This window comes from Pelodiscus sinensis, chromosome 15, assembly GCF_052426305.1.
Source record: "Pelodiscus sinensis isolate ZL-2025 chromosome 15, ASM5242630v1, whole genome shotgun sequence".
In the NCBI taxonomy this organism is placed as follows: Eukaryota; Metazoa; Chordata; order Testudines; family Trionychidae; genus Pelodiscus; species Pelodiscus sinensis.
Genome location: NC_143066.1, coordinates 17072837 through 17095505, shown reverse-complemented (window position 1 = coordinate 17095505; position 22669 = coordinate 17072837). Strand labels below are relative to the sequence as shown.

General features: G+C 43.6%; 1 protein-coding gene across 3 annotated transcripts in view; it reads right to left on the bottom strand.

Moving 5' to 3' along the window:
- PARN (poly(A)-specific ribonuclease) overlaps positions 1 to 22669 on the bottom strand; it is a 182568-nt gene that overhangs the window by 126812 nt on the left and 33087 nt on the right. For all 3 annotated transcript variants that reach the window (XR_012896124.2, XM_006134132.5, XM_025190140.3), the window contains exons 16-18: positions 18651 to 18726; positions 12479 to 12589; positions 12322 to 12391 (exon numbers count right to left, since the gene is read on the bottom strand). Coding sequence is in view for 2 of the 3 variants with exons in the window: in XM_006134132.5 (XP_006134194.2) it covers positions 12322 to 12391; positions 12479 to 12589; positions 18651 to 18726 (257 nt within the window). In the remaining variant the exon portion in view is untranslated. The remainder of the gene's footprint in view (positions 1 to 12321; positions 12392 to 12478; positions 12590 to 18650; positions 18727 to 22669) is intronic.

Genomic DNA, 22669 nt, shown 5'->3' with positions numbered 1-22669 from the left:
CACAATTCTACCCTGCACCTATATCCTCCCTCTGAGACCACCCCTCAGCCCGCTCCTGCACTCTCTCTCCCGCACTTCCCGGCCAGACTGTGCACCTCTACTCCCTCCTGTACCTATTTTGTCATCACAGTTGGCTGGTGCACCATGGAAAGGTCTTCACTGAGTGAGAAGGGCCATGGGCCAAAAAGTTTAAGAACCACTGGTTGATTTGAAACTTCTTCAAACAAATAGGCATGCAAGAGTGTCACCTTATAATATAAAATAAATAAGTGGCCCCTGTGCTAAATTAACTAGATTCATGTAAACATGGATAAATAGAAATTTGCTTTCACTATATAACTCAAACTTGTTTATTTCAACTTTACCAGTAGAACTCGAACTTTTTTCCTATTAAGCATTTACAGTGTATAGCTAATGCAGGAACTTAAAAAGAAATAATGTCCCCTCTATACATCCATGGCCCCCACCCAGTTGATCACAAGGCTTTCGGGGATGCCCTCACTCCACCCCTCACTCCTCCCCAGCCCCAAGAAGCCCGTGCTGACAGTACCTCCAGCACGCTGCCTGAGCTATTGGAGCTGGTGCAGTCCCGGGACTCCTCCCCCGCCCCCTCTTCCCCAGCAGAAAGGCAGCTGGGGGAAGGAAGTCCCCATGAGCACCTTTCAGGTACCAAGCTAGCTGATGGGGGGCGGGGGGGAGGAGGAAATATCAGCCCGTGCACTTCCTGGATCCCCAGTTACTGACCAGAGCTGTCCCCTCCCCCGCCCAGAGCCCCACAAGTACCCTGCCTCAGCCCCCACCAACACACTGCCTCAGCCTGCCGCAACCTCCACCAGCGCCCTACCTTAGCACCCTGCCTCAATCCCCACCAGCATCCTGCCTTAGCACCCTGCCTCAACCCCCACCAGCAGCCTCAACCAGCACCCTGCCTCCTGACCAGGTCCTCACCAGAACCCTGCTCCTGCCCCCAGTCAGACCCCACCAGCACTTTGCCTCCTGGTCAGACTCCCTGCAACCCTGCCCAAACCCCCACCAACACCTTGCCCCTGCCCCCTGGCCAGACTCCCATCAGCATCCTGCCTCCTGGCCAGACCCCCACAAGCACCCTGCTCCTGCCCCCTCCCTCCTGGTCAGACACCTACCCCCAGCTTGCTCCTATACCCTATTTTCTACCCAGATTCTGTACACCATTCCTTTCCCAACTCACTGGCAGCCCTGTCCCATACATTGGTTCCCTCATTTTTGGCCCCACCACAGATTGTAAAGGGGTCCAGAAGAGTTAATCTGGCCTGGGGCTGGAGTGCCAGGGGAGTGAGTTGTCTCAGCTGGGGCCACATTAGTGAGGCTTGGGGGGTTTTAGAGGGGTTGTTTTTTGCATCTCACTTGTATGGCCCCAACTGACTTTTCTGGTGGTCAGTGATCCCCGACTCAAAACAGCTTCCCCACCCCCTCTCAAATAAAAACAATGCTGAAACACTGTTTGACTTTTTTTACTGAGAAATTGAGCCTGGCCCACAAGCCCCCCATGTGGCTGCAGCATCCTAACACTCCTGCACTTCCCCCAGACCTCAAATCTGGGCCTCTCATCCCCAAACTCCTGTACCCCCACATCCTCAGTCTTGTGCCACAACAGTCCTGCACCATTCACATGCTGCAATTCTGTGTCCTGAGCCCATCATACTCTCAGCCTCCCTGCCCTAAGCCCCTTACACATCCCAGCCCAAATTCCTGCACCCTCACATCCACAAGCCTGTGGCTTGTTCAACACCCCAACCCTCCATCTGACCCCAACACTCCCAACCTGAAGCCTCCTTCCTGAGCTAGCATCCCCTTCTCCACCTCCTCCGACATCAAAATTCCCTCCCAGAGCTTGCACCTCTCACCTCTTCCCACACCCGAATCCATCATTCCCAGCCCAGAGCCTGCACCTCCGGTCTCAACTCAGTGAGAGTGTATAAGGGCTGGGGATGAAGAGGACGGGAACAGAGAGGGCGGGGCCTCAAGGAAGAGGTGGGGTCTTGGGGGAAGGGATGGGATAGATCTTGGCTTCTCCTGACATTTAAAAAGTTATCTTAGGTTTAAAAAGTTTGGAGACCACTGCTATACATCATACTGGGTATATCCTAGTCTTTTTTGCATTTGACAGCAGCCATCTTTTAAGATCTTTGAATAAAAATGTCAATAGAAGTAATAAATCTTATTTCTGGGAAGAGTGTGTTAAAGTATCTCAACATCTCTATAATATTCCTATCTTACAAATAGAAAACAGACAAATCAGTGGTAGAACCAATAACCCATCATCTCCAATCCCACTCTGGCTCTAATTACTGAAGTAATACATAACATTTGCATCTAAATTTTCTAAAAATGGATTTTTTTAAATATCTGGAAAAATTCACAAACAGCGAAACAGGTTTACAATCTATATGGATTCTCAGTCTAACATTCATCAGCATGTTTGCTTTGAGCCCCGTATTTCAGTAATTTTAGATTTGCAGAGTCTTTTCAAGACTTTAAAAAGCCTCTCTAATAATTATATTTTATCTTTAAATGTTTAAATTTCATTTCTATTACTGACTTAAAATTCTTTCAATCCAGATATTTGCTGCAGAGCTCTCCAAGTCTCAAAAGACCCAAGATTTTTTAATCAGTTTCTGCATATTATGAAGAATATAACGACCCTCTTGAAATTTCTGTAAAAATGTATTTTAAATGTACAGCTACTGGGAGTGAGTGAATGTGCTAATGGCATATTGAATAATCTCTCAAAGTTTGGAGTGAGGTGTATGACCAGATTAAGTGATATTAGACTGATCGACACTGCAGCTAGCTCTCATTTACTTAGCTGAATGTATGCAGTAAGAGTGGTGTTCAATTCCAGTTAATCACTGATCTGCATTTTGTAGCCATTAGTATATCATAGATAATGGAAGAACTCAGAAAATGATCTGATTTATGGTCATTTTGAAATGGTAAAGAATTGAACGTAAGGGGAAATTCAAAAGTCTACTTAATGGGCTACAGCCACAAAAGGCCATAAGCAGCTGTCACTTGAGAAAAATACTGTAATTAAATTTCACAAAACCACTCAGCTTTTGCCAAATCCTGTAGACACCTAAATTTTTTCAGTAAAAGTTCTGTGTATGCCAGGCAACCATACATGTGAGCTCAAGTGCCAAGCACAAAACAGGAGAAGAGAGGGGTTCTTCAAGTGATGTTCCTGTAGGTGCTCCACTCTAAGTGTCATGTCACCTGACACCACAGATCAGAATTTTCAGTAGCACTAGCCAGTTGGGCCACCCATGTGCACTAAAAGCCTTGTGCTGTTCGTGCCCTGTGCTGCGTGCATGAGTCCTCACCCCTCCTCAGCACCTTCACTGCCACCCTCGGATTCAGACGGAACTCACCTCTCTCCTAGGAGACTTTACCTCAGAACTATTCAGTTAATTAGTGAGCTTTAATATCAGTTTTTAAAGTTAACTGTTACTAGTTATCATTGTAGTAGTTAGTTAATTGGTACCATTAAAAAAAACTCAGAGCCACATGGCATTTAAAAGAGAGAAGAAAATGAGAACAACTAAACGAGTTTCAACACAGACAGGAGGTATTTACTACTCCTGCCATGCTGGGCTGACCAGATTTTAACAAGTACAACAGCTGTTGTGAACCTATGCCCGCCTCGGAGGACACCCATCATGTATCAGGTGCCTCGGTGAGGCACACATTCCTCAAAAATGCCCTCAATGCACCAAACTCACATCCCGGGCTCATCAAGACAGGAAGATGCAGCTCCACATGCTCCTCGGACAAAGGTCTCCAGCCTTCTGACACTAGGGATTATGGCTCTCATTCCGAGCCTCCCAGAGCCGAAAAAAGACTGGGGGGAGGAAGGGGAATGTCTCCCACACCAAAGGCGGTGCCAAAAAAGAGTGTGTTTCTAATGCACTCTTTGCCAGCCTCTTCATCATAGATCAGCACCAGTGACAAATCGACAAAATCCACAGAACTGAAGCCCCAGCATGGGATATCGCGGGCACTGGTATCTGAACACCTGCCTACTATCCTAGCATCAGCAAAAATGCGAGACCCAGACAAGTCTTTCACACCATCTGCACTGCCACCACCAAGTGACTCACCAGAGCTGATGAAGGCTCAGTCTAAATCCCTGCATGTCTGCCACGCCAGAGAGCCCAGAACCAGCTTTCTCGCTGGCACCATTATCACTAGCATTGGCACTATGCTTACCAGCACCAATAGCGTGTCACTTCTGATCATTGAACATGCTTACCAGCACCAATAGCGTGTCACTTCTGATCATCGAACATGCTCACAACTTCCCAGACTAGCGAGGTGTACTTTCCCTTTGCTGCCCTCCATCTCGGGACTCCACCAGATCTCTGAGGTCCCCAGTACCATCAGTGTGGAGTGCTTTTGAAGAGGCCCAAATGAGTGTCTTCTCTTTGAGACACTCTTCACCAACCATATTGTGTTGTGACAAGTACGGACACGGCCATTCCTATGATCACCATCCTCCATGGATAATGGAATGGAAGTATCCGCCTTGATACTATAGGCACTGGACATCCTGCTGACAGAAATCAGTATCCAGGCATCATTCCAGTGCCCCACCTATGCCTTCTTCCAGGCAACTACCTTGTTCTCCCCACAGATGTACCCCAATGGATGTGGATCAGCAAGACACAGATTAGTGGAAGGTAACAGACTATAACACCCCAACCCTGATACTTCACCCATTGATGAGTCTTCCCCAGATGAGGCAATCATCCTGGGGGACGTTTCCCCCACTGATGACCTCAGCAGTTTCAAGAACTGTTCAAAAGATGGCCTCAATTCAACAGGTGAAGCTCACAGAGGTCCAAGAAAAACACACCACCTCCTGAAGCAACTCTAGCCTACTCAGAGGAAAAATTGCACTCCATATAGACGAGACTATTATGGAGGTGGCAGATGACATTTGGCAAACGCCCGCATCTGTCCCTCTCACTAACAAGCAAGCAAAGTATTTTATGCCTGGCAAAGGGCTAGGCTTTCTATTTATTCACCCACAACCCAACTCATTGGTGGCTGATGCTGCCCAATAGAGGTCCAAGTTGTCCCAATATCAAAATACTTCCCAAGATAAACGTTTGGACCTCTTTGGAAGAAAGATGTACTTGTCTTCCATACTCCAACGACGCATAGTGAACAATGCCACCCTCCTGGCTAACCATGATTTCAATAATTATTCCAGGTTAACTGACTTGATGGAACACTTGCCAGACAATAAAAGATAGGTGCTGAAGTCAATAGTTCAGGAGGGATACACCACGGCTCTCACAGACTTACAAATGGCCTTGGATGTGGCAGACTGCAAAGTCGATCACAACCTCCATCATCAAGAAGAGAGCCTCTTGGCTTCAATCTGCAGGAGTCCCCAAAGAGCTCCCAGGAAAGGTAGAAGACCTTCCCTTTGATAGGAGAAAACTTTTTGCCACAAAAACAGATGAGGTCCTTCATACCAGTAAAGATTCTCTGACAACACTGTGAACTTTAGGGATATATGCTCCTTCCTACTGACGAAAGAGATTCATGCCTTATCAACATCAGTGTGATTCCTCATACTGGAGAAACCAACACAGGCCTTTTGACCAGTCTCATCCTAGATCTCGTGTTCAGAGCAAGTGCCAGAATAACAACCGCTCCTCCACTTCCCTGTCCAACAAGCAGCAGGTTTGAAACCTAGGTCAGGGATCTGCATGACCTTTCCCGCCTCCATATTCAGGAACACACTGCTATCTTTCACCATCACTTGCGCCCATTCTACCATCACTGGGCTGCCATCACCACAGACCACTGGTCCTGGCAATAGTCATATCCAGCTACTCCATCCAATTCACTTCTCTCCCTTACACCCTCTTCCCCCTCCTTCCCATCCCTCTTGAGGGACCCCTCTCATGAGGGACACTTCCAAGGAAGGAGGTTCATCAGCTCCTCACAATAGGAGCAGTAGAGAGAGTTCCCGATCAGTTCATAGGCAAGGGGTTCTACGCCAACACTTCCTCACAGAGAAGTGCATGGGAAGATGGAGACCCACCCTAGATCTACGAAAGCTCAACACACACCTATGAAAACAGCAGTTCATGATAGCAACTCTAATGTTGATCATCCCAGCACTGGACAACTGGTAGGTCAAAGGGTGCAAACAAGATGCCTACTTCCACCCATCTCACAGATGATTCCTCCATTTTTTGTAGCATCGGAACATTTTCAGTACCAAGTCCTACCTTTTCGCCTCTCTTCAGCATGCAGGATATTTTCGAAGCCCCTGGCAGTTGTGGCTGCATACCTATGTCATCAGAGAGTGATAATCTTCCCTTATCTCGATGACTGCTTTATAAAAGGTTCATCCCAAGCAGAAACTCTTCACATGATATCTACCACCAGAAATGTGTTCAGTTCCCTAGATCTCATTATCAACAATCTAAAGTCACTCTTCAGCCATCTCAGTGTTTAGAGTTAATAAGCACTCACTTGATTCTCCCACTACTCAGGCCTACCTGCCAGTGCAGATTCCAGACAATACAGGACTTGGTCGCCACAGTTGTCAAAAGCCCTTTAGTAACAGTTCTGACATGTTTACAACTGATGGGCCATATGGCCACCATGACATACGTAGTGCAGCATGCTCATTTACATCTTCTCTGCCTCCCGCACTGGCTGGCATCTGTCTATGCCCCTTCAAAACACTGCATTCACAAACAAGTCTCTCCCCATCCACATGTCCTAACCTCCCTCAAATGGTGGACCATCCCAACCAATCTGCTGACAGGGGTTCTGTTTCAACGAGGCCAAATATCGACCCAGATCACAACCAACAACTCCAGGATTGGTTGGGGAGCAAAGCTGGATAATCTTTTTACTCATGGTCAATGGTGTGAGCACAAATCATCTCTAAAATATCAATATGCTAGAGCTCCACACTGTTGCCATTGCCTGCAAACACTTCCAATCATGCATAACCAGTTCTACTGTCAGAATACCGACAATGTAACAACCACGTACTATATCAATCACCAAGGCAGGGCTCGATCCCCTTTGTTATGCACGAAGGCATTCCACCTCTGGAGCGGATACATCACCAACTATACAACCCTAACTGTGTCGTGCCTGCCTGGAATCAACATTGCAGCAGACACCCTCAGCAGGATTTTCACCATAGACCACGAATACGAAATAGATCGATAGGTAATCAGGTCCATATTTCAAGACTGGGGATCTCCCCAGATACATCTTCATCTCTCGCACCAATGCCAAATGCCTGCAGTACTTCTCCAGAGCAGATATAGAACAGGGTTCCCTGGGTGATCTTTTCCTGATACTCTGGGAGGTTTACCTATTTTATGCCTTGCCCTCAATCCCACTTCTGAGATTCATCAGAAACATCAAAAGGGACCATGCCTGAGTAATTCTCATAGCCCGCTCCTGGTCCAGACAGATCTGGTTTCCCTAACTCTCTCAGATGTCTTTTCAACCTCTCTATCCCCTCCCCTGCCGGCCAAACCTACTTACCCAGAATGGGTAACTGCTGCACCATCATCCACAACACCATTGTGGAACTTGGAGTTGGTGTTGGATACATTATCTCAACCTCCTTTTGAACCCTTAGTGACTTGCTCATTGTGTCTCATGACCTCCAAAGTAGTTTTTCTTTTAGCAATGTCTGCTGGCAGGTTCAGTAACCTTGCAGCCCTTACAGCACTGCTATGGTACACGGTTTTTACTAAAGACAGCATTATGTTACATGCTCATCCATCTTTTTTAAACTAAAGTTGTGTTCGGACTTTCATATCAAAGAACCAATCATTGTACCTACCTTCTAACCAAAATCGCATTCATCCGCACAGGAAGCTCTCCTCCACACTTCAGATGTTAGGACGACTCTTTTTATAATAAAAAAAGAGCCTTCCGCACTTCTCAGCAACTCTGTGTCAACAGCCGAGTGATGCAAAGGCAGTCCACTCATCGCAATGCATATCTAACAGTCTCCTGTATCACACAGTGCTACACTCTACATCAACCTATCCAACCCAAAGCACACTCTACTAAGGTAGTAGCTACCTCCATGGCTTTCCTACAATGAGTTCTGCTCCGAGTTATTTGCCGTGCAGCCACATGGTCGTTGGACCATAACTTTATGAAACATTACACTATACTCCAGCATATTTCCAATAATGAGGCAGTGACCACAGCAGTGCTTTCCATTGTTAACGAAGGGTGACTCCAAAGCCAGCCATCCTTGCTTCAACTGATCACTGCTACGAAGTCACCTACAGTGAAGCACCCACAGGGACATCACTCAAAGAAGAAAAGGAAGTTATTCACCTTCTGCAGTAACAATGGTTCTTCGAGATGTGCCTCCGTGGGTGCTCCATTATCCACATTCCTCCCCTCTTCTTCAGCGGATTTCTCTTTGCTTCTCCTTTTTCAGACACTCGGCTATCCACGAAGGAATTGAGGAGGGGTCAGGCCATGCACATGAAGCACAGGGCATGAACGGCACAAGGCACCTCATGTACATGCAGAGCTCAACCAGCTAGTGCTACAGAAAACCCCCATCTTAGGCACCTCCAGTGAAGCACCCACGGGGATACACATCTCGAAGTATCATTGTTATTACATAAAAAGAGGAACTTCCTTTTCCACCTCCTAACTTGTCAGTGAGGCTGATCTGGTAAGAACGCAAAACCTTGCATAGCAGATCAGGACACTATAGATGAGCTTACACAAAACAGCTGAGATGGAATGACTACCTTCCTCAATCCTCATGTACTTACATGGGATGAAGGACAGTCCTAATTCAAGGGCACCTACCTACTCCCTCTAATGCTGGGGAGGGCAGGGGAGGCACTTGAATTATGAGAAACATCAATACGGATATACCGCCTCTCTACTAAACATTTATTTATTTAAATATTTTTATCCCGCCTTTCTATTTAAAATATTCAAAGTGGCTTACAAAAAAAACCCACAATACAAATATATATAAAATTTAAAATATGAGACCCCCAAAGGGACATAACCAGCTAAAAACATAGAGAGGAGGAACACACACATACAAACTCAAACATTAATAAAAGCATGAATAAAAAGGGTGGCTTTAGCCTGACGCCGAAACAACGCTAACATTGGCGCTGTTGCCTGTCAATTGTAAATCAAGATCTGGGACATTATAATTATAAAGGACATAAGATTTCAAAATGGAGTTTATGGACTGAAGGACATTTAAAATGGAACCCAAAGGAGCTGAGAGACTTTTGCCGCCAAAACTTAACAGCTGCACACAGCACATGGCTGTGCACACTGCACCACAGCGTTGCACACAGTGCGAAGATCTGCACTCGGCACCGATTTGTTTGCACCCAATATCATTTTGTGCACTAGAGACACTCAAGCGGTTTTCCCGCCTTGGGACCTTTATAAACTCAAGCCCCAGAGGAGATCAGGCTCTATTCCATCTCCACTCACTTGGTTTGATTCGTTCACCTGCCTGACCACTACAGCAGCCTGCCATTCCTGAGACCGTGGTGAAGGCCCAGGATATACTGTGGGACGGATCACCATCTCCAGTTGCTCTCAGGGTGCTTCGGCCCACCACTGTGGCAAATGCCCAGTACGGTGGACCCCAGCTACCTGTGTCCACAGTGTAACGCCTTTGGACTCCTCAGTGTTCCTCCCTTGAGGCTGCCAAGCAGCCAACAGGTAGCAGGTCCTGAGCCTCGGCTGTCACCTCAATCCTAGACAGACTGAGTATAGTTTATGTTCTCTTGTTAACTGTGCTATCCCCTATTATTTCAGAGGGTAAGAGGTTGGTTTTCTTTTACAGTGTTGTGTTCTGGGTTTATTCTTATGCTGTTATCTGTTGCATACAATATATTTCTTTTAAATTGGATATTGGAGTCTGCTTATTTTGGACTGGAGAAATCCATTGGTGACAGATATGGTGGTTTCCAGGTTAGACCACCTTCTGGGACAAAGGCATTTACCATCTAGTTGGCCCCTCACCAAATTTAGCTTACTAGTGCACCTTTGCTAGTAACACCATGTGAATATCCCGATGAAGAGAATTCCACAGCCTGGGAGCAAAAGCTGAGAATGCCCTGTTCCACGTAAATGTTAATCTTATTTCCACAAGTGGGGGGAACACGAAGCAAAGCCCCCCCACCTGACCTCAATCCCCAGGCAGGTTCATATGGGAGAAGATGGTACTTCAGATACCCCGGACCCAACTCATTTACGGCTTTATAGGTCATAACTAAAACCTTAAATTGTGTCCAGAAACACACCAGAAACCCAGTGCAGCTGCCGAAGCACTGGCATAATGTGCTCCGTATAACTATTGTTATAGTTAGAACTCGAACAGCCGCATTCTGGACCAGGTGAAGTTTCTGAAGGCTTTTTAGAAGCAACCCCACATAAAGTGCATTACAGTAATCCAGTCGGGACGTAACAAGAGCATGGATGACTGTGGCTAAGTCATGCTTGTTCAGTAAGGGTCGCAGCTCGCGGATCAAATGATGTTGCCCAAAGGCACTCCTGGCCACTGAAGAAATCTGATTTTCAAATGTTAAAGAAGGGTCCAGGAGGACTCCCAAGCTATGTACCTGTTCTTTCAGGGGAAGAGTGACCCCATCTAGATCAGGTGCCATGCCACATTCCCGAACAGATGGCCTCCTGATCCACATCCTAACCATTCGGCTGTAGCATATTCTGTTGCAGAGCTCCTTCTGTCCTTCCTAATGAACCTGTTCTGCTACGGAAAAGTAAAATAATTGAAGCAGGTCTCCTGCCTCTCAGGTGAGGGCTCTAGCCACTAGGACACTTAATGGCTTATTCTTGATCTCAATGACACTTATTATTTATTCAGTGGAAGATCTTCAGAGAGACTGAGGAAGCCCCACATCACAATATCATATTACCCAATGGTTATTTACTCACAAGACAAGCGTCATATCCTTGTTCAAATCCCATCTTCCCCTCAGGTACGCGGTGGGGACGGGTCTTGACCCAGGAGTCTCCCATATCCCCATTGAGTATTCTAATCACTGGGCTAAAAGTAATAATGGAGGTCCTCCTTCTCCCCCTCCTTTCCAGCTTCTTGATAAAATGCATAGATGCCTCAAGTCAAGCAAATGTTTGTGCTGCTGAGTGTCCCAATATAGGAGGGCACATCCCTACAGCCCAAATGTACGTATGCCTAACTCCGAAAGCTTAGAATGCAAACCTCATCCTGGCACCTCCCATGGACTAGTTTAGGCAAAGAGCTACCTAACATGCTGCCTTTCGTGAAACCCCTTCATAGGAGCCTCTCCACTCCTCACTGTATACAGAAACTAGGTTCCAAAATTAAGCTTTGTGAATTTCAGTCATTTTCTGAGTGCCAAAAAATCAGCTTTGATGATGCCCCATCACAATTCCCAAATTTATGACTCTCTCAACATGCCTCCAATATTCATTCCAATAAGGTGACTATTTGCAGATTTGGCTATTGCTTTCCAAAATGTGGTATCTTTCTGTTTACAACTCTCCCTAAGCTTCTGTAAAGAGATTCCTCATCACAACTTTACCAATTCACAAGCCATTAGAAGCACGAGAAGGAAGAACTACAGATAAAATAAGCAAAGCATCAGAAACGCACAAAATAACCTTTATTTCTAAAACATTCAATTAAATCTTTAAGATCTTCATGAACATCTAATCCAGAAATAAAAAATGCTGTGAATTAAAGATCCTATATATTTACTCTGAAAATTCAATGTACCTTGAAAAATATAGCCTGATACCTTAAATATTCAAAGATTTTGGTCCAGGTAAAGCAAAAGCTACATCAAAAACCTGCTCTGGATCCTATGGACATATTTCTAAGCTCCGCTATATCTATTTTTTAAGATCAGTGCAACAGTAAGCTTAATTAATTCCTCAGACTAATTCTTTGGTACCTAACTTAGAAGCTATTTTCATCACTTTGATTATTCCATAGAACCAGGTGAACATTTGCTATCTTAATATTCAGATGAATTACAGAATTACTTTTGCTCTCTTGTGCAAACTGTCAAGCATCTCCCCCTGTTCAGAAGAAATATTTAATGAATATATGGGTGTTTTTACCTTCTAATACCAACACGTTATAAAATTCTTAACACAAATGAGATGTCAATACTGAATTTTAAACGTTAAAAGTGCAAGTAATTAGTTTAAACAAAGGCTAGAGTTTTCAGCTCTACCTTCAGATTATAGGTTTTGTAATGTACATTGATTACTTACTTGTTAAAAAAAGGTTCAATGAGTTTTGATCTAGCAGATACATGACTTTTTGGAGGACTGAGAAATGAACCTAGTAAACAAAAAAGAAATTCAGCATATTATATACAGTGAAACAAGAGTGTAAAGGAATTGTTTTGAGGGGGAAAAAATATAGTACCTAGGTAGTTAGCCATGGAGATGAAACACAGTCCTGTTATGTAAGCATCATAGCCTGCTTCATGAAGTTGTTCAGAAGCTGTGTCATAACTTGGAAACCCTTCTGCACTTTCTGAGGAAGGAAAGTAATGTTTACCTAAGGATATCATGGCAGTGAAACAAAAGACCAGACTAACACGGCTACATCTCTATTACTATGACAGTGAAAGTTATACCTAACCAGAAACTCATGTTTGCTTTAAGTTTATAATGCACTATAGATCATTCTAGTCAGTTTTACAAAATACAAGCAATTTACAACTTTACTGACAGGAGCATACTTCTGGGAATCATTCCAATCCCACCAAATCAAAGATTGTACCACCAGACTCCCATATAGCCTTTTTCATCCAGAGATGCTCTGGACTGTTTTGTGACTTAAGATGCCAAATTTCCATTAAAACAACAGGAATAAGGTTAATCATCACCCAATTTTTTCTGATTTTCTGCAACATGACATATATAGTATGTAATTATTTCTCCATTGGTAGCAAACACACTATCTATGCCTTTTCAAAAATGCCTACCTGACATCAACATCTCCGAACATAATTAGGGCCAAATTTTAAAATATACATAAATGCCTAAATATACAAATAAATCACGTGGCATTCTGAACCTAAGTCAATTTTTAAGCACCTCAAATACATTTTAAAAGTTTAGCCTTGAAAGACTTACAAAGCCTATGTCCCAGTGGAAGCCAATCGGACTTAAAACTTTTCAAAATTATGCCAGAATAGTAGAGAAATGTGTGTCATTTAATTCGACCCTCACAAGCCCCCAACAATTGGGTAGTCTTTAAAACTTAACTTCTCAGTCTATAAAGACATCTAAACAGTTCAAGCAGGTTTTTTTGGCTGGGAAATTGGACTGGAAGGAGAGAAACAGCTGTTTAACACACCAATCAAGTGTGCTCAGACTAGCACAGTGGAAACTGAAGTCAAGCTTAATTATATTCACATTATTACAATTAAGGAATCTTTTTCACCACAAAAGTTATCAATTAACATGTGAGTACACTGCAGTATTTACAATATGGACATAAACAAGCGTAATAATATAATATGGCTAAAATATGTAAAGGAAGACTGTATGTAATATAATGAGCTGACTAACTGCCTTATGTAATATTTTCTCAGCATCTAACAAGGACACAAAATTCTTAGCATATTTAAATTTACCATCTACAAAAATGTTCCACCATATCGTAAGTATGCCAACGTTCCACAGACAAAACCAGTCCTTCCTTGAAAGAGTAGATTTCTAAGGAAAAATGTTAATACTACCTCACCAAAAGACACAGCTGACCTGTCTGAACAAGTTTAAATCAACAGTTAGCCTTTTATAGGTCTCACTGCATACCCATCAACATATTTTTACACATATCTAACAACTAACCTAAGTATTGCAATAATTTAAAACCATTTTGGCCTTGGAAACTCTGACCCAGGTCTACATCAACATCAAACTTTACAGTAGACATTTACTAAAAGTGAACCATAACATATCCACCAAACTTTGATGTAGAACACAAAATTTCATACAATCATTTGGTACTATATCAGCTAAAAGAACTCATCTAAGAGCCCATGTTGTGTAATCCCCAGGTTTGAAGAGCCTATAGTGAATACACTATGAAAGGTATATATGTGGAAATAGGAAACCATTTCATTTGGAGGGTGAAGCACTGGAATGGGTACCTGAGGTGGTGGTGGAATCTCCATCCCTAGAAGTTTTTAAGTCCCAGGTGGACAAAGTCCTGGCTGAGATGATTTAGTTGGGATTGCTCCTGCTTTCAGGAGGGAGTTGGATTCAACCTCCTGAGGTCTCTCCCAGACCTGTGATTCTATAATTAAATGTGGTGTACACCAGCACCTCCCTCTGCTTGGTTAATAGAATGATTATTACAGAAGGAAGTTCGAAAGCCTCTGGATTTCTGTTTTTCTTGAAGCCACCCAAATGCATTAAACTAAGTGCATTTGCTGTGCATATTTATAATGCTCTAACACCCAGTGACAGGGTGTATCAACCCTACACTGGGGCCAAAGGGGTTAAACTGACCTAGCTGGCTAGGAAGGCCCGACCCCCACAACCCTGCCAGGCATACTCCAACTGAAGGCTGGCTATAAAGGCCTCTGGAGCTGCTCAGTGAGGGCTGACTACTGCAGTGAAAGGAGGTGCCACAGGACCTCGGGGAAAGCACAGCCGGACCAAACAGCAGCAGAGGGACAGCAATAGAAGCCTCCAGATCAGTGTGTGAAGATGGAGAGGACTTCCTACAGAATATGTTTGTCAGAGGCTTGAAATGGATGGCACAAGACAAATCGCTTGATCATTGTCTTTGGTCCACCCTCTCTAGGTACTTGGTGCTGGCCACTGTTAGCAGACAGGCTACTAGGCTAGATGGACCTTTGGTCTGGCCCAGTATGGCCATTCTTATGTTCTTAGCTCAGCAAGGAGAATTGCTCCCCCAGAGCACAGCATACTGCGGTAGGATTCCCCATGGAGCTAGCAGTGGACCGCGCCACTGCTAACAGGGCCATGGACTGGGACCCAGGTCCCCCTAACAGCTCCTCAGATATCCCACAGACAGTGAAGCTTTGTTTATGATATATGGACTCTGTGGCTGCTGGGCCGTACCACCCTAACCCCAGGGCACTGTGTATTTCTGTGGCCATTAGCCATGTTACCCTGAACACAGGGGAATGTTTAGACTCTGTGGCCACTAGGCCTTATTACTGTACTGCAACCTGCATTCACATGGACTTTGTGGCTGATAGGCCACTCTTATCCTGAGCAGGAGTCCGAGAAGCCACAGAGGACCAGCTGCCAATCTCTCTGGCAGGTAGACAAGGTGCCCCTGAACACACCCATATAGCTTAAGGTAAAAGACACTCTCCTGCCTTTCAACGTTATGCTGTTGAATATTCCCCCCCCCCCCCCATATCAGCAGTTCATGCGTTCCATTCCAAAAAGCTAAAACCAGTCTGTGCCTTCTGATCATTTAACAGTACTTCTTTCATGCCACTGCCTTAGCCAAAACAATGCAGCTCCACAGTACTGAATGACATAGTAAGTTAGCATGAGTTCCAGTTATTACTGTATTTTTTCAAAGAGCCCAGCTAAGTACTACTTGTAATTAATTAAATAAGAGCATTTAGACTAATACACTTTAACCTTCTCTTTGAGTCACAGTACAAATTATTCACAGAAACCCAAGTTGCAGAACTAATGCCATCAGTAGAATGACAGAACAGCTGTTCACTGAAAAATTACTTTTTTAGTTTCCTCAAAATAAAGCTGAAGTATAATGTCTAAAACAACAACGAATAATGATTAACAAAAAGTATTATCATAGAATCATGAGAGGTAGGGTTGCCAGGTGTCCAGTATTCACCCGGACAGGAGTGAAAATTATTCTTTTTAACTTCTGAGGAAAGTAGAAGAAACAATGAGTTTAAATTGCATCAAGGGAGGTTTAGGTTGGATGTACGGAAGAACTTGCTAACTGTAAGGGTGATTTAACACTGGAATAAATTGCCTTAGGAGCTTTTTAAGAGCAGTGAGAAACACTTTTCAGGAATGGTATTTTCAGCTCCTGTCCACCTAAAATGTCCGGTATTTTCTGAAATTTTCCCCAGCCAGGAGGCGAAAATGCCAGGCACCTAGCAACCCTACAAACATTCAGCGCCATTTTGGGTTACTTGTAGTCTTTTTTTTTTTGCTCAACAACTTTGGTCCCCCCCCCCTTTTTTTTCCCCCTCCAACAGAATTTTTTTCCTTTTTGGGGGGGGAGGGGGTCAGTATTTTTGTTTCAACCATCTGGCAACCCTAACGAGAGGTCACGTCCTGTCCCTTGCACTCATAGAAAGACCAAGCACCAGCTAGACCACGGGTAGGCAAGATACCTCTCGTGGGCTGGATCTGGCCTGCCAAGCCACCAGATCCAGCCCATATATTCCCTTGCTGGGACCCTCAAGCATGCAGTAGCCGCTGATTTAAGCACAAGGCTGCTCTGTGCGCCCCTCTGCTCTGGAGGGAGGGAGAGGCTTCATGTGATCTGCCCGCTCCCAGCATATTCATCAGCTACTATTGGACAAAAACAGTCAGGCAGGCTGCACAAGCATTTCCTCCCTCCTGGAGCTGAGAGCCACATGGAGGGAGAAGCCTGCAGTTCTAAACATGAAGCCCAGCCTGCCTTGGAGGTGCTGCAGGAATGCTGGCCGAGAGATGCTTAGGTATCCCAGCCAGAGCCTGCCTCTGGCACTAAGGCCCCTCCTGTACCCTAACTCCCTTCCACCGGTCACCCTCCAAACCCTCAGCACCCCTCTGCACCAGGTCACAACTCCCTCCCAGTCCCTGTACCCTCTCCTACATTCCTCCCCCAGTCCAGAATCCTCTCCTGCACTTCAGTTTGTCCAAATCAATTTGAATTTACATCTTATCCTCCATGATCTAAATCACTGATGAAAATATTTAACAGAACCAGTCCCAAAACAGACCCCATGCGGAACCCCAATTCTTATGCCCTTCCAGGATTGTGAAACTACTCTGAGAATGGTTATCCAACCAGTTATCCATCCACCTTATGGTAGCCCCATCTAAGTTGTATTTACCTAGTTTATTGATAAGAATATCATGTGAGACCATATCAAATACCTTACTAAATTCTAGGTATAGCACGTCCACTGCTTCTCCCTTATCCACAAGATTCTTTATCCTATCAAAGAAAGCTATCCGATTGGTTTGACATGATTTGTTATTTACAAATCCATGCTGGCTGTTACCTATCACCTTATTATCTTCCAGGTGTTTGCAGAGTAAATCCTTAATTACTTGCTCCATTATCTTTCCTGGCACAGAAGTTAAACTGACTGGTCAATAGTTCCCTGGGTTGTTCTTATTTCCCTTTTTATAGATAGGCACTATATTTGTTCTTTTCCAGTGTTCCAGAATGTCTCCTGTCTTCCATGGTTTTTCAAAGATGATAGCTAAAGGGTCAGATACCACCTCTATCAGTTCCTTGAGTATTCTAGGATGCGTTTCATCAAGCCCTGGTGACTTGCAGACATCTAACTTTTCTAAGTGATTTTTAACTTGCTCTTTTTTTATTTTATCTTCTAAATCTACACCATTACGTATGTTAGTCAGTACCCATTATGTAAGACATTCCTTCATCAGCAGACTTCTTAGTGAAGACCGAAGCAAATAAGTCATTAAGCACCTTTGCCATTTCCAAGTTTCCTGTTACTGTTTCTCCCTCCTCACTGAGCAATGAGCGTACCCTGGCCTTAGTCTTCATCTTGCTTCTAACGTTTATAGAAAGTCATCTTGTTTCCTTTTGTGTCTAACTAGTTTGAGCTTATTTTGTGCCTTTGCCTTTCTAATCTGCCCCTGCATACCTGTATTGTTTGCATATATTTATCTTTCATAATTTGTCCTACTTTCCACTTTTTATATGACTCCTTTTTTATTTTTAGATCATGCAAAAAAAAAGTATGCCATATTGTCTGTCTTTCCTATGCAGTGGAATAGACTATTCTTTTGCACTTGGTGTCTTTCTAAAAACCTTTTTCCAACTGTTTTTCCTCTTAGATTTCAAGAAGGAAGATTTTAGCAAGCTCAGGGAGTTCGTAAGTAAGACCCCAAGGGAAGAAAGTCTATTACCTTTATATTGCTATTTTTACTTCTACCATTTCTTAGAATCATGATTATTATTTCATGATCACTTTCACCCAAGCTGCCTTCCACTTTCACATTTTCATCAAGTTTCTCCTCATATTTGTCAAAATAAAATCTAGAAGAGCATCTCCCATTGTAGCATTCTGCATCTTCTGGAATAAAAAATTGCCTCCAATACAGTCCAAGAATTTGTTGCATAATCTGGCTTTGCTATATTTTTCCCCAACTGTGTAGTTCAAGTCCTCCATCAACACCAAGTCCTGTGTTATGCATACAACACTGCATATATGTAACTCACTGACAATAACCAACTGGAGTTTAAAAACTCCATTTATTTAGAAATAAAGCATTTTACAAAACCAACTAAGGAATTAGCATACCAATCTGTTCTGTAAAAAGAAATCTAGCTCATGATTTAGGGCCATAGGGCAAATGTTTTCATGCATCCTTACCAACTTCTGGAGGATTGAATGGAATCTCTTTTAAACGTTTTTCCAGTTCCGCAAGGGATGTGTTGTTAATAATTTCCTAGAAACACAAGACAACATTGCATATGAGGACATCAGTGTCAAATGCATTTCCCCACATATCGAGATCAGATGGATTAGAGGTAATATTTGGGATTTAGTACTGCCATCTTGGTGTTCTCTACGGAGCTATACACAATCCAGTTCTACATACTAAGGGCCTAGAAAGAACAGTGTGCTCACATTCAAGTTTAAAGTTAACATACAAACAATTGTTACAATTATGCAATTCCTATCAAAACCCCTTTAGTTCTGACCAACGTAGAAACAACAGCAAACGTCAATAGTGAAGCACAATTTCTATCTAAAATCTGGCCCCTGCTGAAAAAGGAGCACAAACAGCAATACACAGAAATCAAGGTTTATAGCAGCATCAGGGAAGGTTATGCAATTACTACTGTGCATCTCTTGGACAGAAAGGATATAACGGACTGAAAATACTGGTACTAGAACTACTGAATTGTTTTTAAACCGATACACCCAGTAAAGAATGTACAGCAAGCTGAACAGTTACTTAATGGAGCAGCCAAGCAATAGAAATAGACTAAATGTACTTACCCTGGTGTATTGTGTTAGATTTATTAATTAGTTAGGCTAATCTTATACAGGTTGTACCACCCTTAACCAGGACTCCCTGGTCCAGCACAGACTACGGATGTTACTGGACCACACAGCCCAGAAAAAGGGAGGTCTGGCAGCAGGGCAGAAACACCCTAGGGGGGCACCAGCTACTCAATTGTGGGGGGGGGGAGGAGGGAGAATAGAGGCCCCACAAAGAGTTCTGTCTTCAAAAGAGGCCAGGGAGCTCCGGCCCCAGCTGCAGAGCTCCAGCCCCAGCACCAAGTGACTGCACAGCTCCGCCCCAGCTGCAGAGCTCCAGCCCTGCAGTAGCAGGACCACTGACATTGAGAGAGGCCGGGGCCAGGGGCAGCAGCAGGTACAGACTGGCACCCTAACCTGACAGCAGCATAGGCCAGGAGGGAGGAACCTTCCCTGGTCCAACAAATCCCCTCATTGAGGACCAGCAAGGTCCAACCAGTTCATTAGCTTACTTGACTGGCGTTGTAGAACACAACTAACTAGAAGATTTACCCAGTGTTGCTCGAATCCTTAACTTAATTTTTTTTCCCATTTAAATCATTGCTCTTAGGTGAGGCTAGGGATGAAGGATTCAATATGCAGGCTGCTCTAGGATAAGAGGACTATTACAGACCTCTCCACAGAAGGTTGGTGCAAGGTGATAAGCACCTCTCAAGGGGTACTGCAGTTCCGCAGGGCATAGCCGGGGGGGGAAGGGGAGAGTGCATGGCCCCTGTTGGGGCAAGACCGGGTTTGTTTGCCCCTATACTCCCCCAGAGTGAAAAATGCAGAAAACTGTGCACTCTCTCGTCAATCTCTCATGAAAACAAACATCCAGTAATACTCCCGTAAAAAGGGAGGAGGGCCTTCAGCCCCCATTGCCCTCCCTAAAGGAAGCCTGGGAGTGGGGCATGACCCACAGCCAGCCTCTTTCACCTGCCTGGTGATTCTGTCTTTTCTGTATGGTTTTATAAGAAGCAATCCCATTCCAGGCACATCCCATGTACCTAGCACAACCAAATCCTTACCTTACTTTTAGTTATGAGAAGAGGAAGCTGTATATAGATTTTGGTGGTCCTAGCTCTTACAATTTATGAGTTCTTGAACAGATATAGACACAGACAAACTCTCTCAAATATACAGAAGTAGTCACTGACACGTTACATAAAGATTCTCAAATCTGAAATGAAAAGACAATCCAGTCTAATTCATTAGATGGGTCACTAAATACTTTTTATTTATAATACTAGTCTCTCCATTGTACAAAGAAAAAAGCAGAAACTTGCTCAAGGTGATAACCACTGGCAGTCAGTAGAACTTAAATATACCTATTCAGCTCCATTATCATGTTACAACTTCAGCTATCCAGAAGATGCATACAAATTTTATGATTTTCATTTAACTCCTATGTTTCAAGACAATCATGGGAAGAACCAAAATGGACACAGAGAATGGAACGTTCTTGCTCAGAGAGACCATCCATCCATTGAAAAAGCAGGTGGCTATCATTGGGTGGGAAAGATTGCACTAGAACTACCTCAGACAAAAGCATTTCAAGAACAAAGTTTAGCCACCAGAGCTAAAAAGTATGACAAACAAGTTCTGCTATCTTGAAAACAATTTGGTAGGTTATTAATGTTTTTTTAAACACAGTTGTCAAAGCTTGAACTCATTTCTTGTACTGGCCCTCAAAAACCCTCATTAGGAACATGGGGCATATACACAAGTTATAGCATTGTTTCTATCCCTCCTTTACCTTCCCGCCCCCCCCCCCCCCGCCAACACAAAAACAACACACGCACGTGTAAAAATACAAAAGCAAATCTTACTGAAATATCTTAGCTAAATACAAAATCAACACATATTATCAAAGAATTAGTTTTCAAGTCACAAAGGCCTCCACATATATTTGGATTCAAACTGTAACTGCTCAAAAGGCTGAAATTCCTGCTACATTGTTTTGGTTTTGCTTGGGGGGGTAGGTGTTGTTTGGTTTTTTTAAATGCATTCAGAACTGGCGCCTCTCCCCCCCACAAAAAAATTCTGTAGTTACTATGGCAAAATATGCTGCACCTCCAGAAGCACCTGCTTCATCAGACCATTATTCACATTTAAAATGCACTCAGCCCTGGATAGGGTGGATTGATGTAAATCAAGTTAATTTAAATCTCTAAGAGAAAAATCAGTGATTTAAATCAGATTTCCCACTGACACTTCTTCACATTTCTTGAACAATGGTGCAAATCTGATCATAAGAATGGCCATACTGGTCAGACCAAAGGTCCACCTAGCCAAATATCCTTTCTTCCAAAAGTGGCCAATGCCATATGCCCAAAAGGAAGTGAACAGAACAGGTAATCAAGTGATCCCTCTCCAGTCATCTATTTCCAGCTTCTGACAAACAGAGCCTAGGGACACCTTTCTTACCCATCCTAGCAAACAGCCATTGCTTGACATAACTAAATGCATGCATGGAGGTTCTTTTTTAAACCTTGTTAGAAGTCCTGGTCTTCACAAACTCCTCTGGCAAGGAGTTCCACAGGCCAAACTTTCACTGTGTGAAGAAAAAATTCCTTTTGTTTGTTTTAAACTCTCTACCTATTAATTTTATTTAGTGGCCCCTAATTCTTATATTACGGGAACAAATAAGTAACTTTTCTTTATTCACATCAGTCAAGATTTTATAGACCTCTATCATATCCCCCCTGAGTCTCCTCTTTTCTAACCCGAACAGTCCCAGTCTTTTTAAGCTCTCTTCATATGGGACCCATTCCCAATCATTTTTGTTGCCTTTTTCTGAACCGTTGAGATGAGGCAACTACATCTGTATGCAGTATTCAAGTTGTGGGCACACCATGGATTTATATAGAGGCAGTAAGATGGCCTCTATCTTACTCTCTATCCCTTTTTAAACGATTACTAACATTCTGTTTTTTGACTGCCACTGCATATTGAATGGATGTTTTCAGGGAACTATCCACAATGACTCCAAGATCTCTCTCTTGAGTAGTTATAGCTAAATTAGTCCCCATCATTTTGAATATGTATTTGGGATTCTTTTCCCCCGGTGTGCATTAGTTTACATTTATCAATGTTACATTTCATTTGCCATTTTGTTGCCCAATCACTTAGTTTAGTGAGATCTTTTTGAAGCTCTTCACCATCTGCTTCACTCAACTATCTTGAGCAGTTTATAAATTACTGCACAGTGTCTATCTCCTAGAACTGGAAGGGACCTTGAAAGGTCATTGAGTCCAGTCCCCTGCCTTCACAGCAGGACCAAGTACCATCCCTGACAAATTTTTGCCCCAAATCCCTACATGGCATCCGCAAGGATTGAACTCACAACTCTGGTTTAGCAGGCC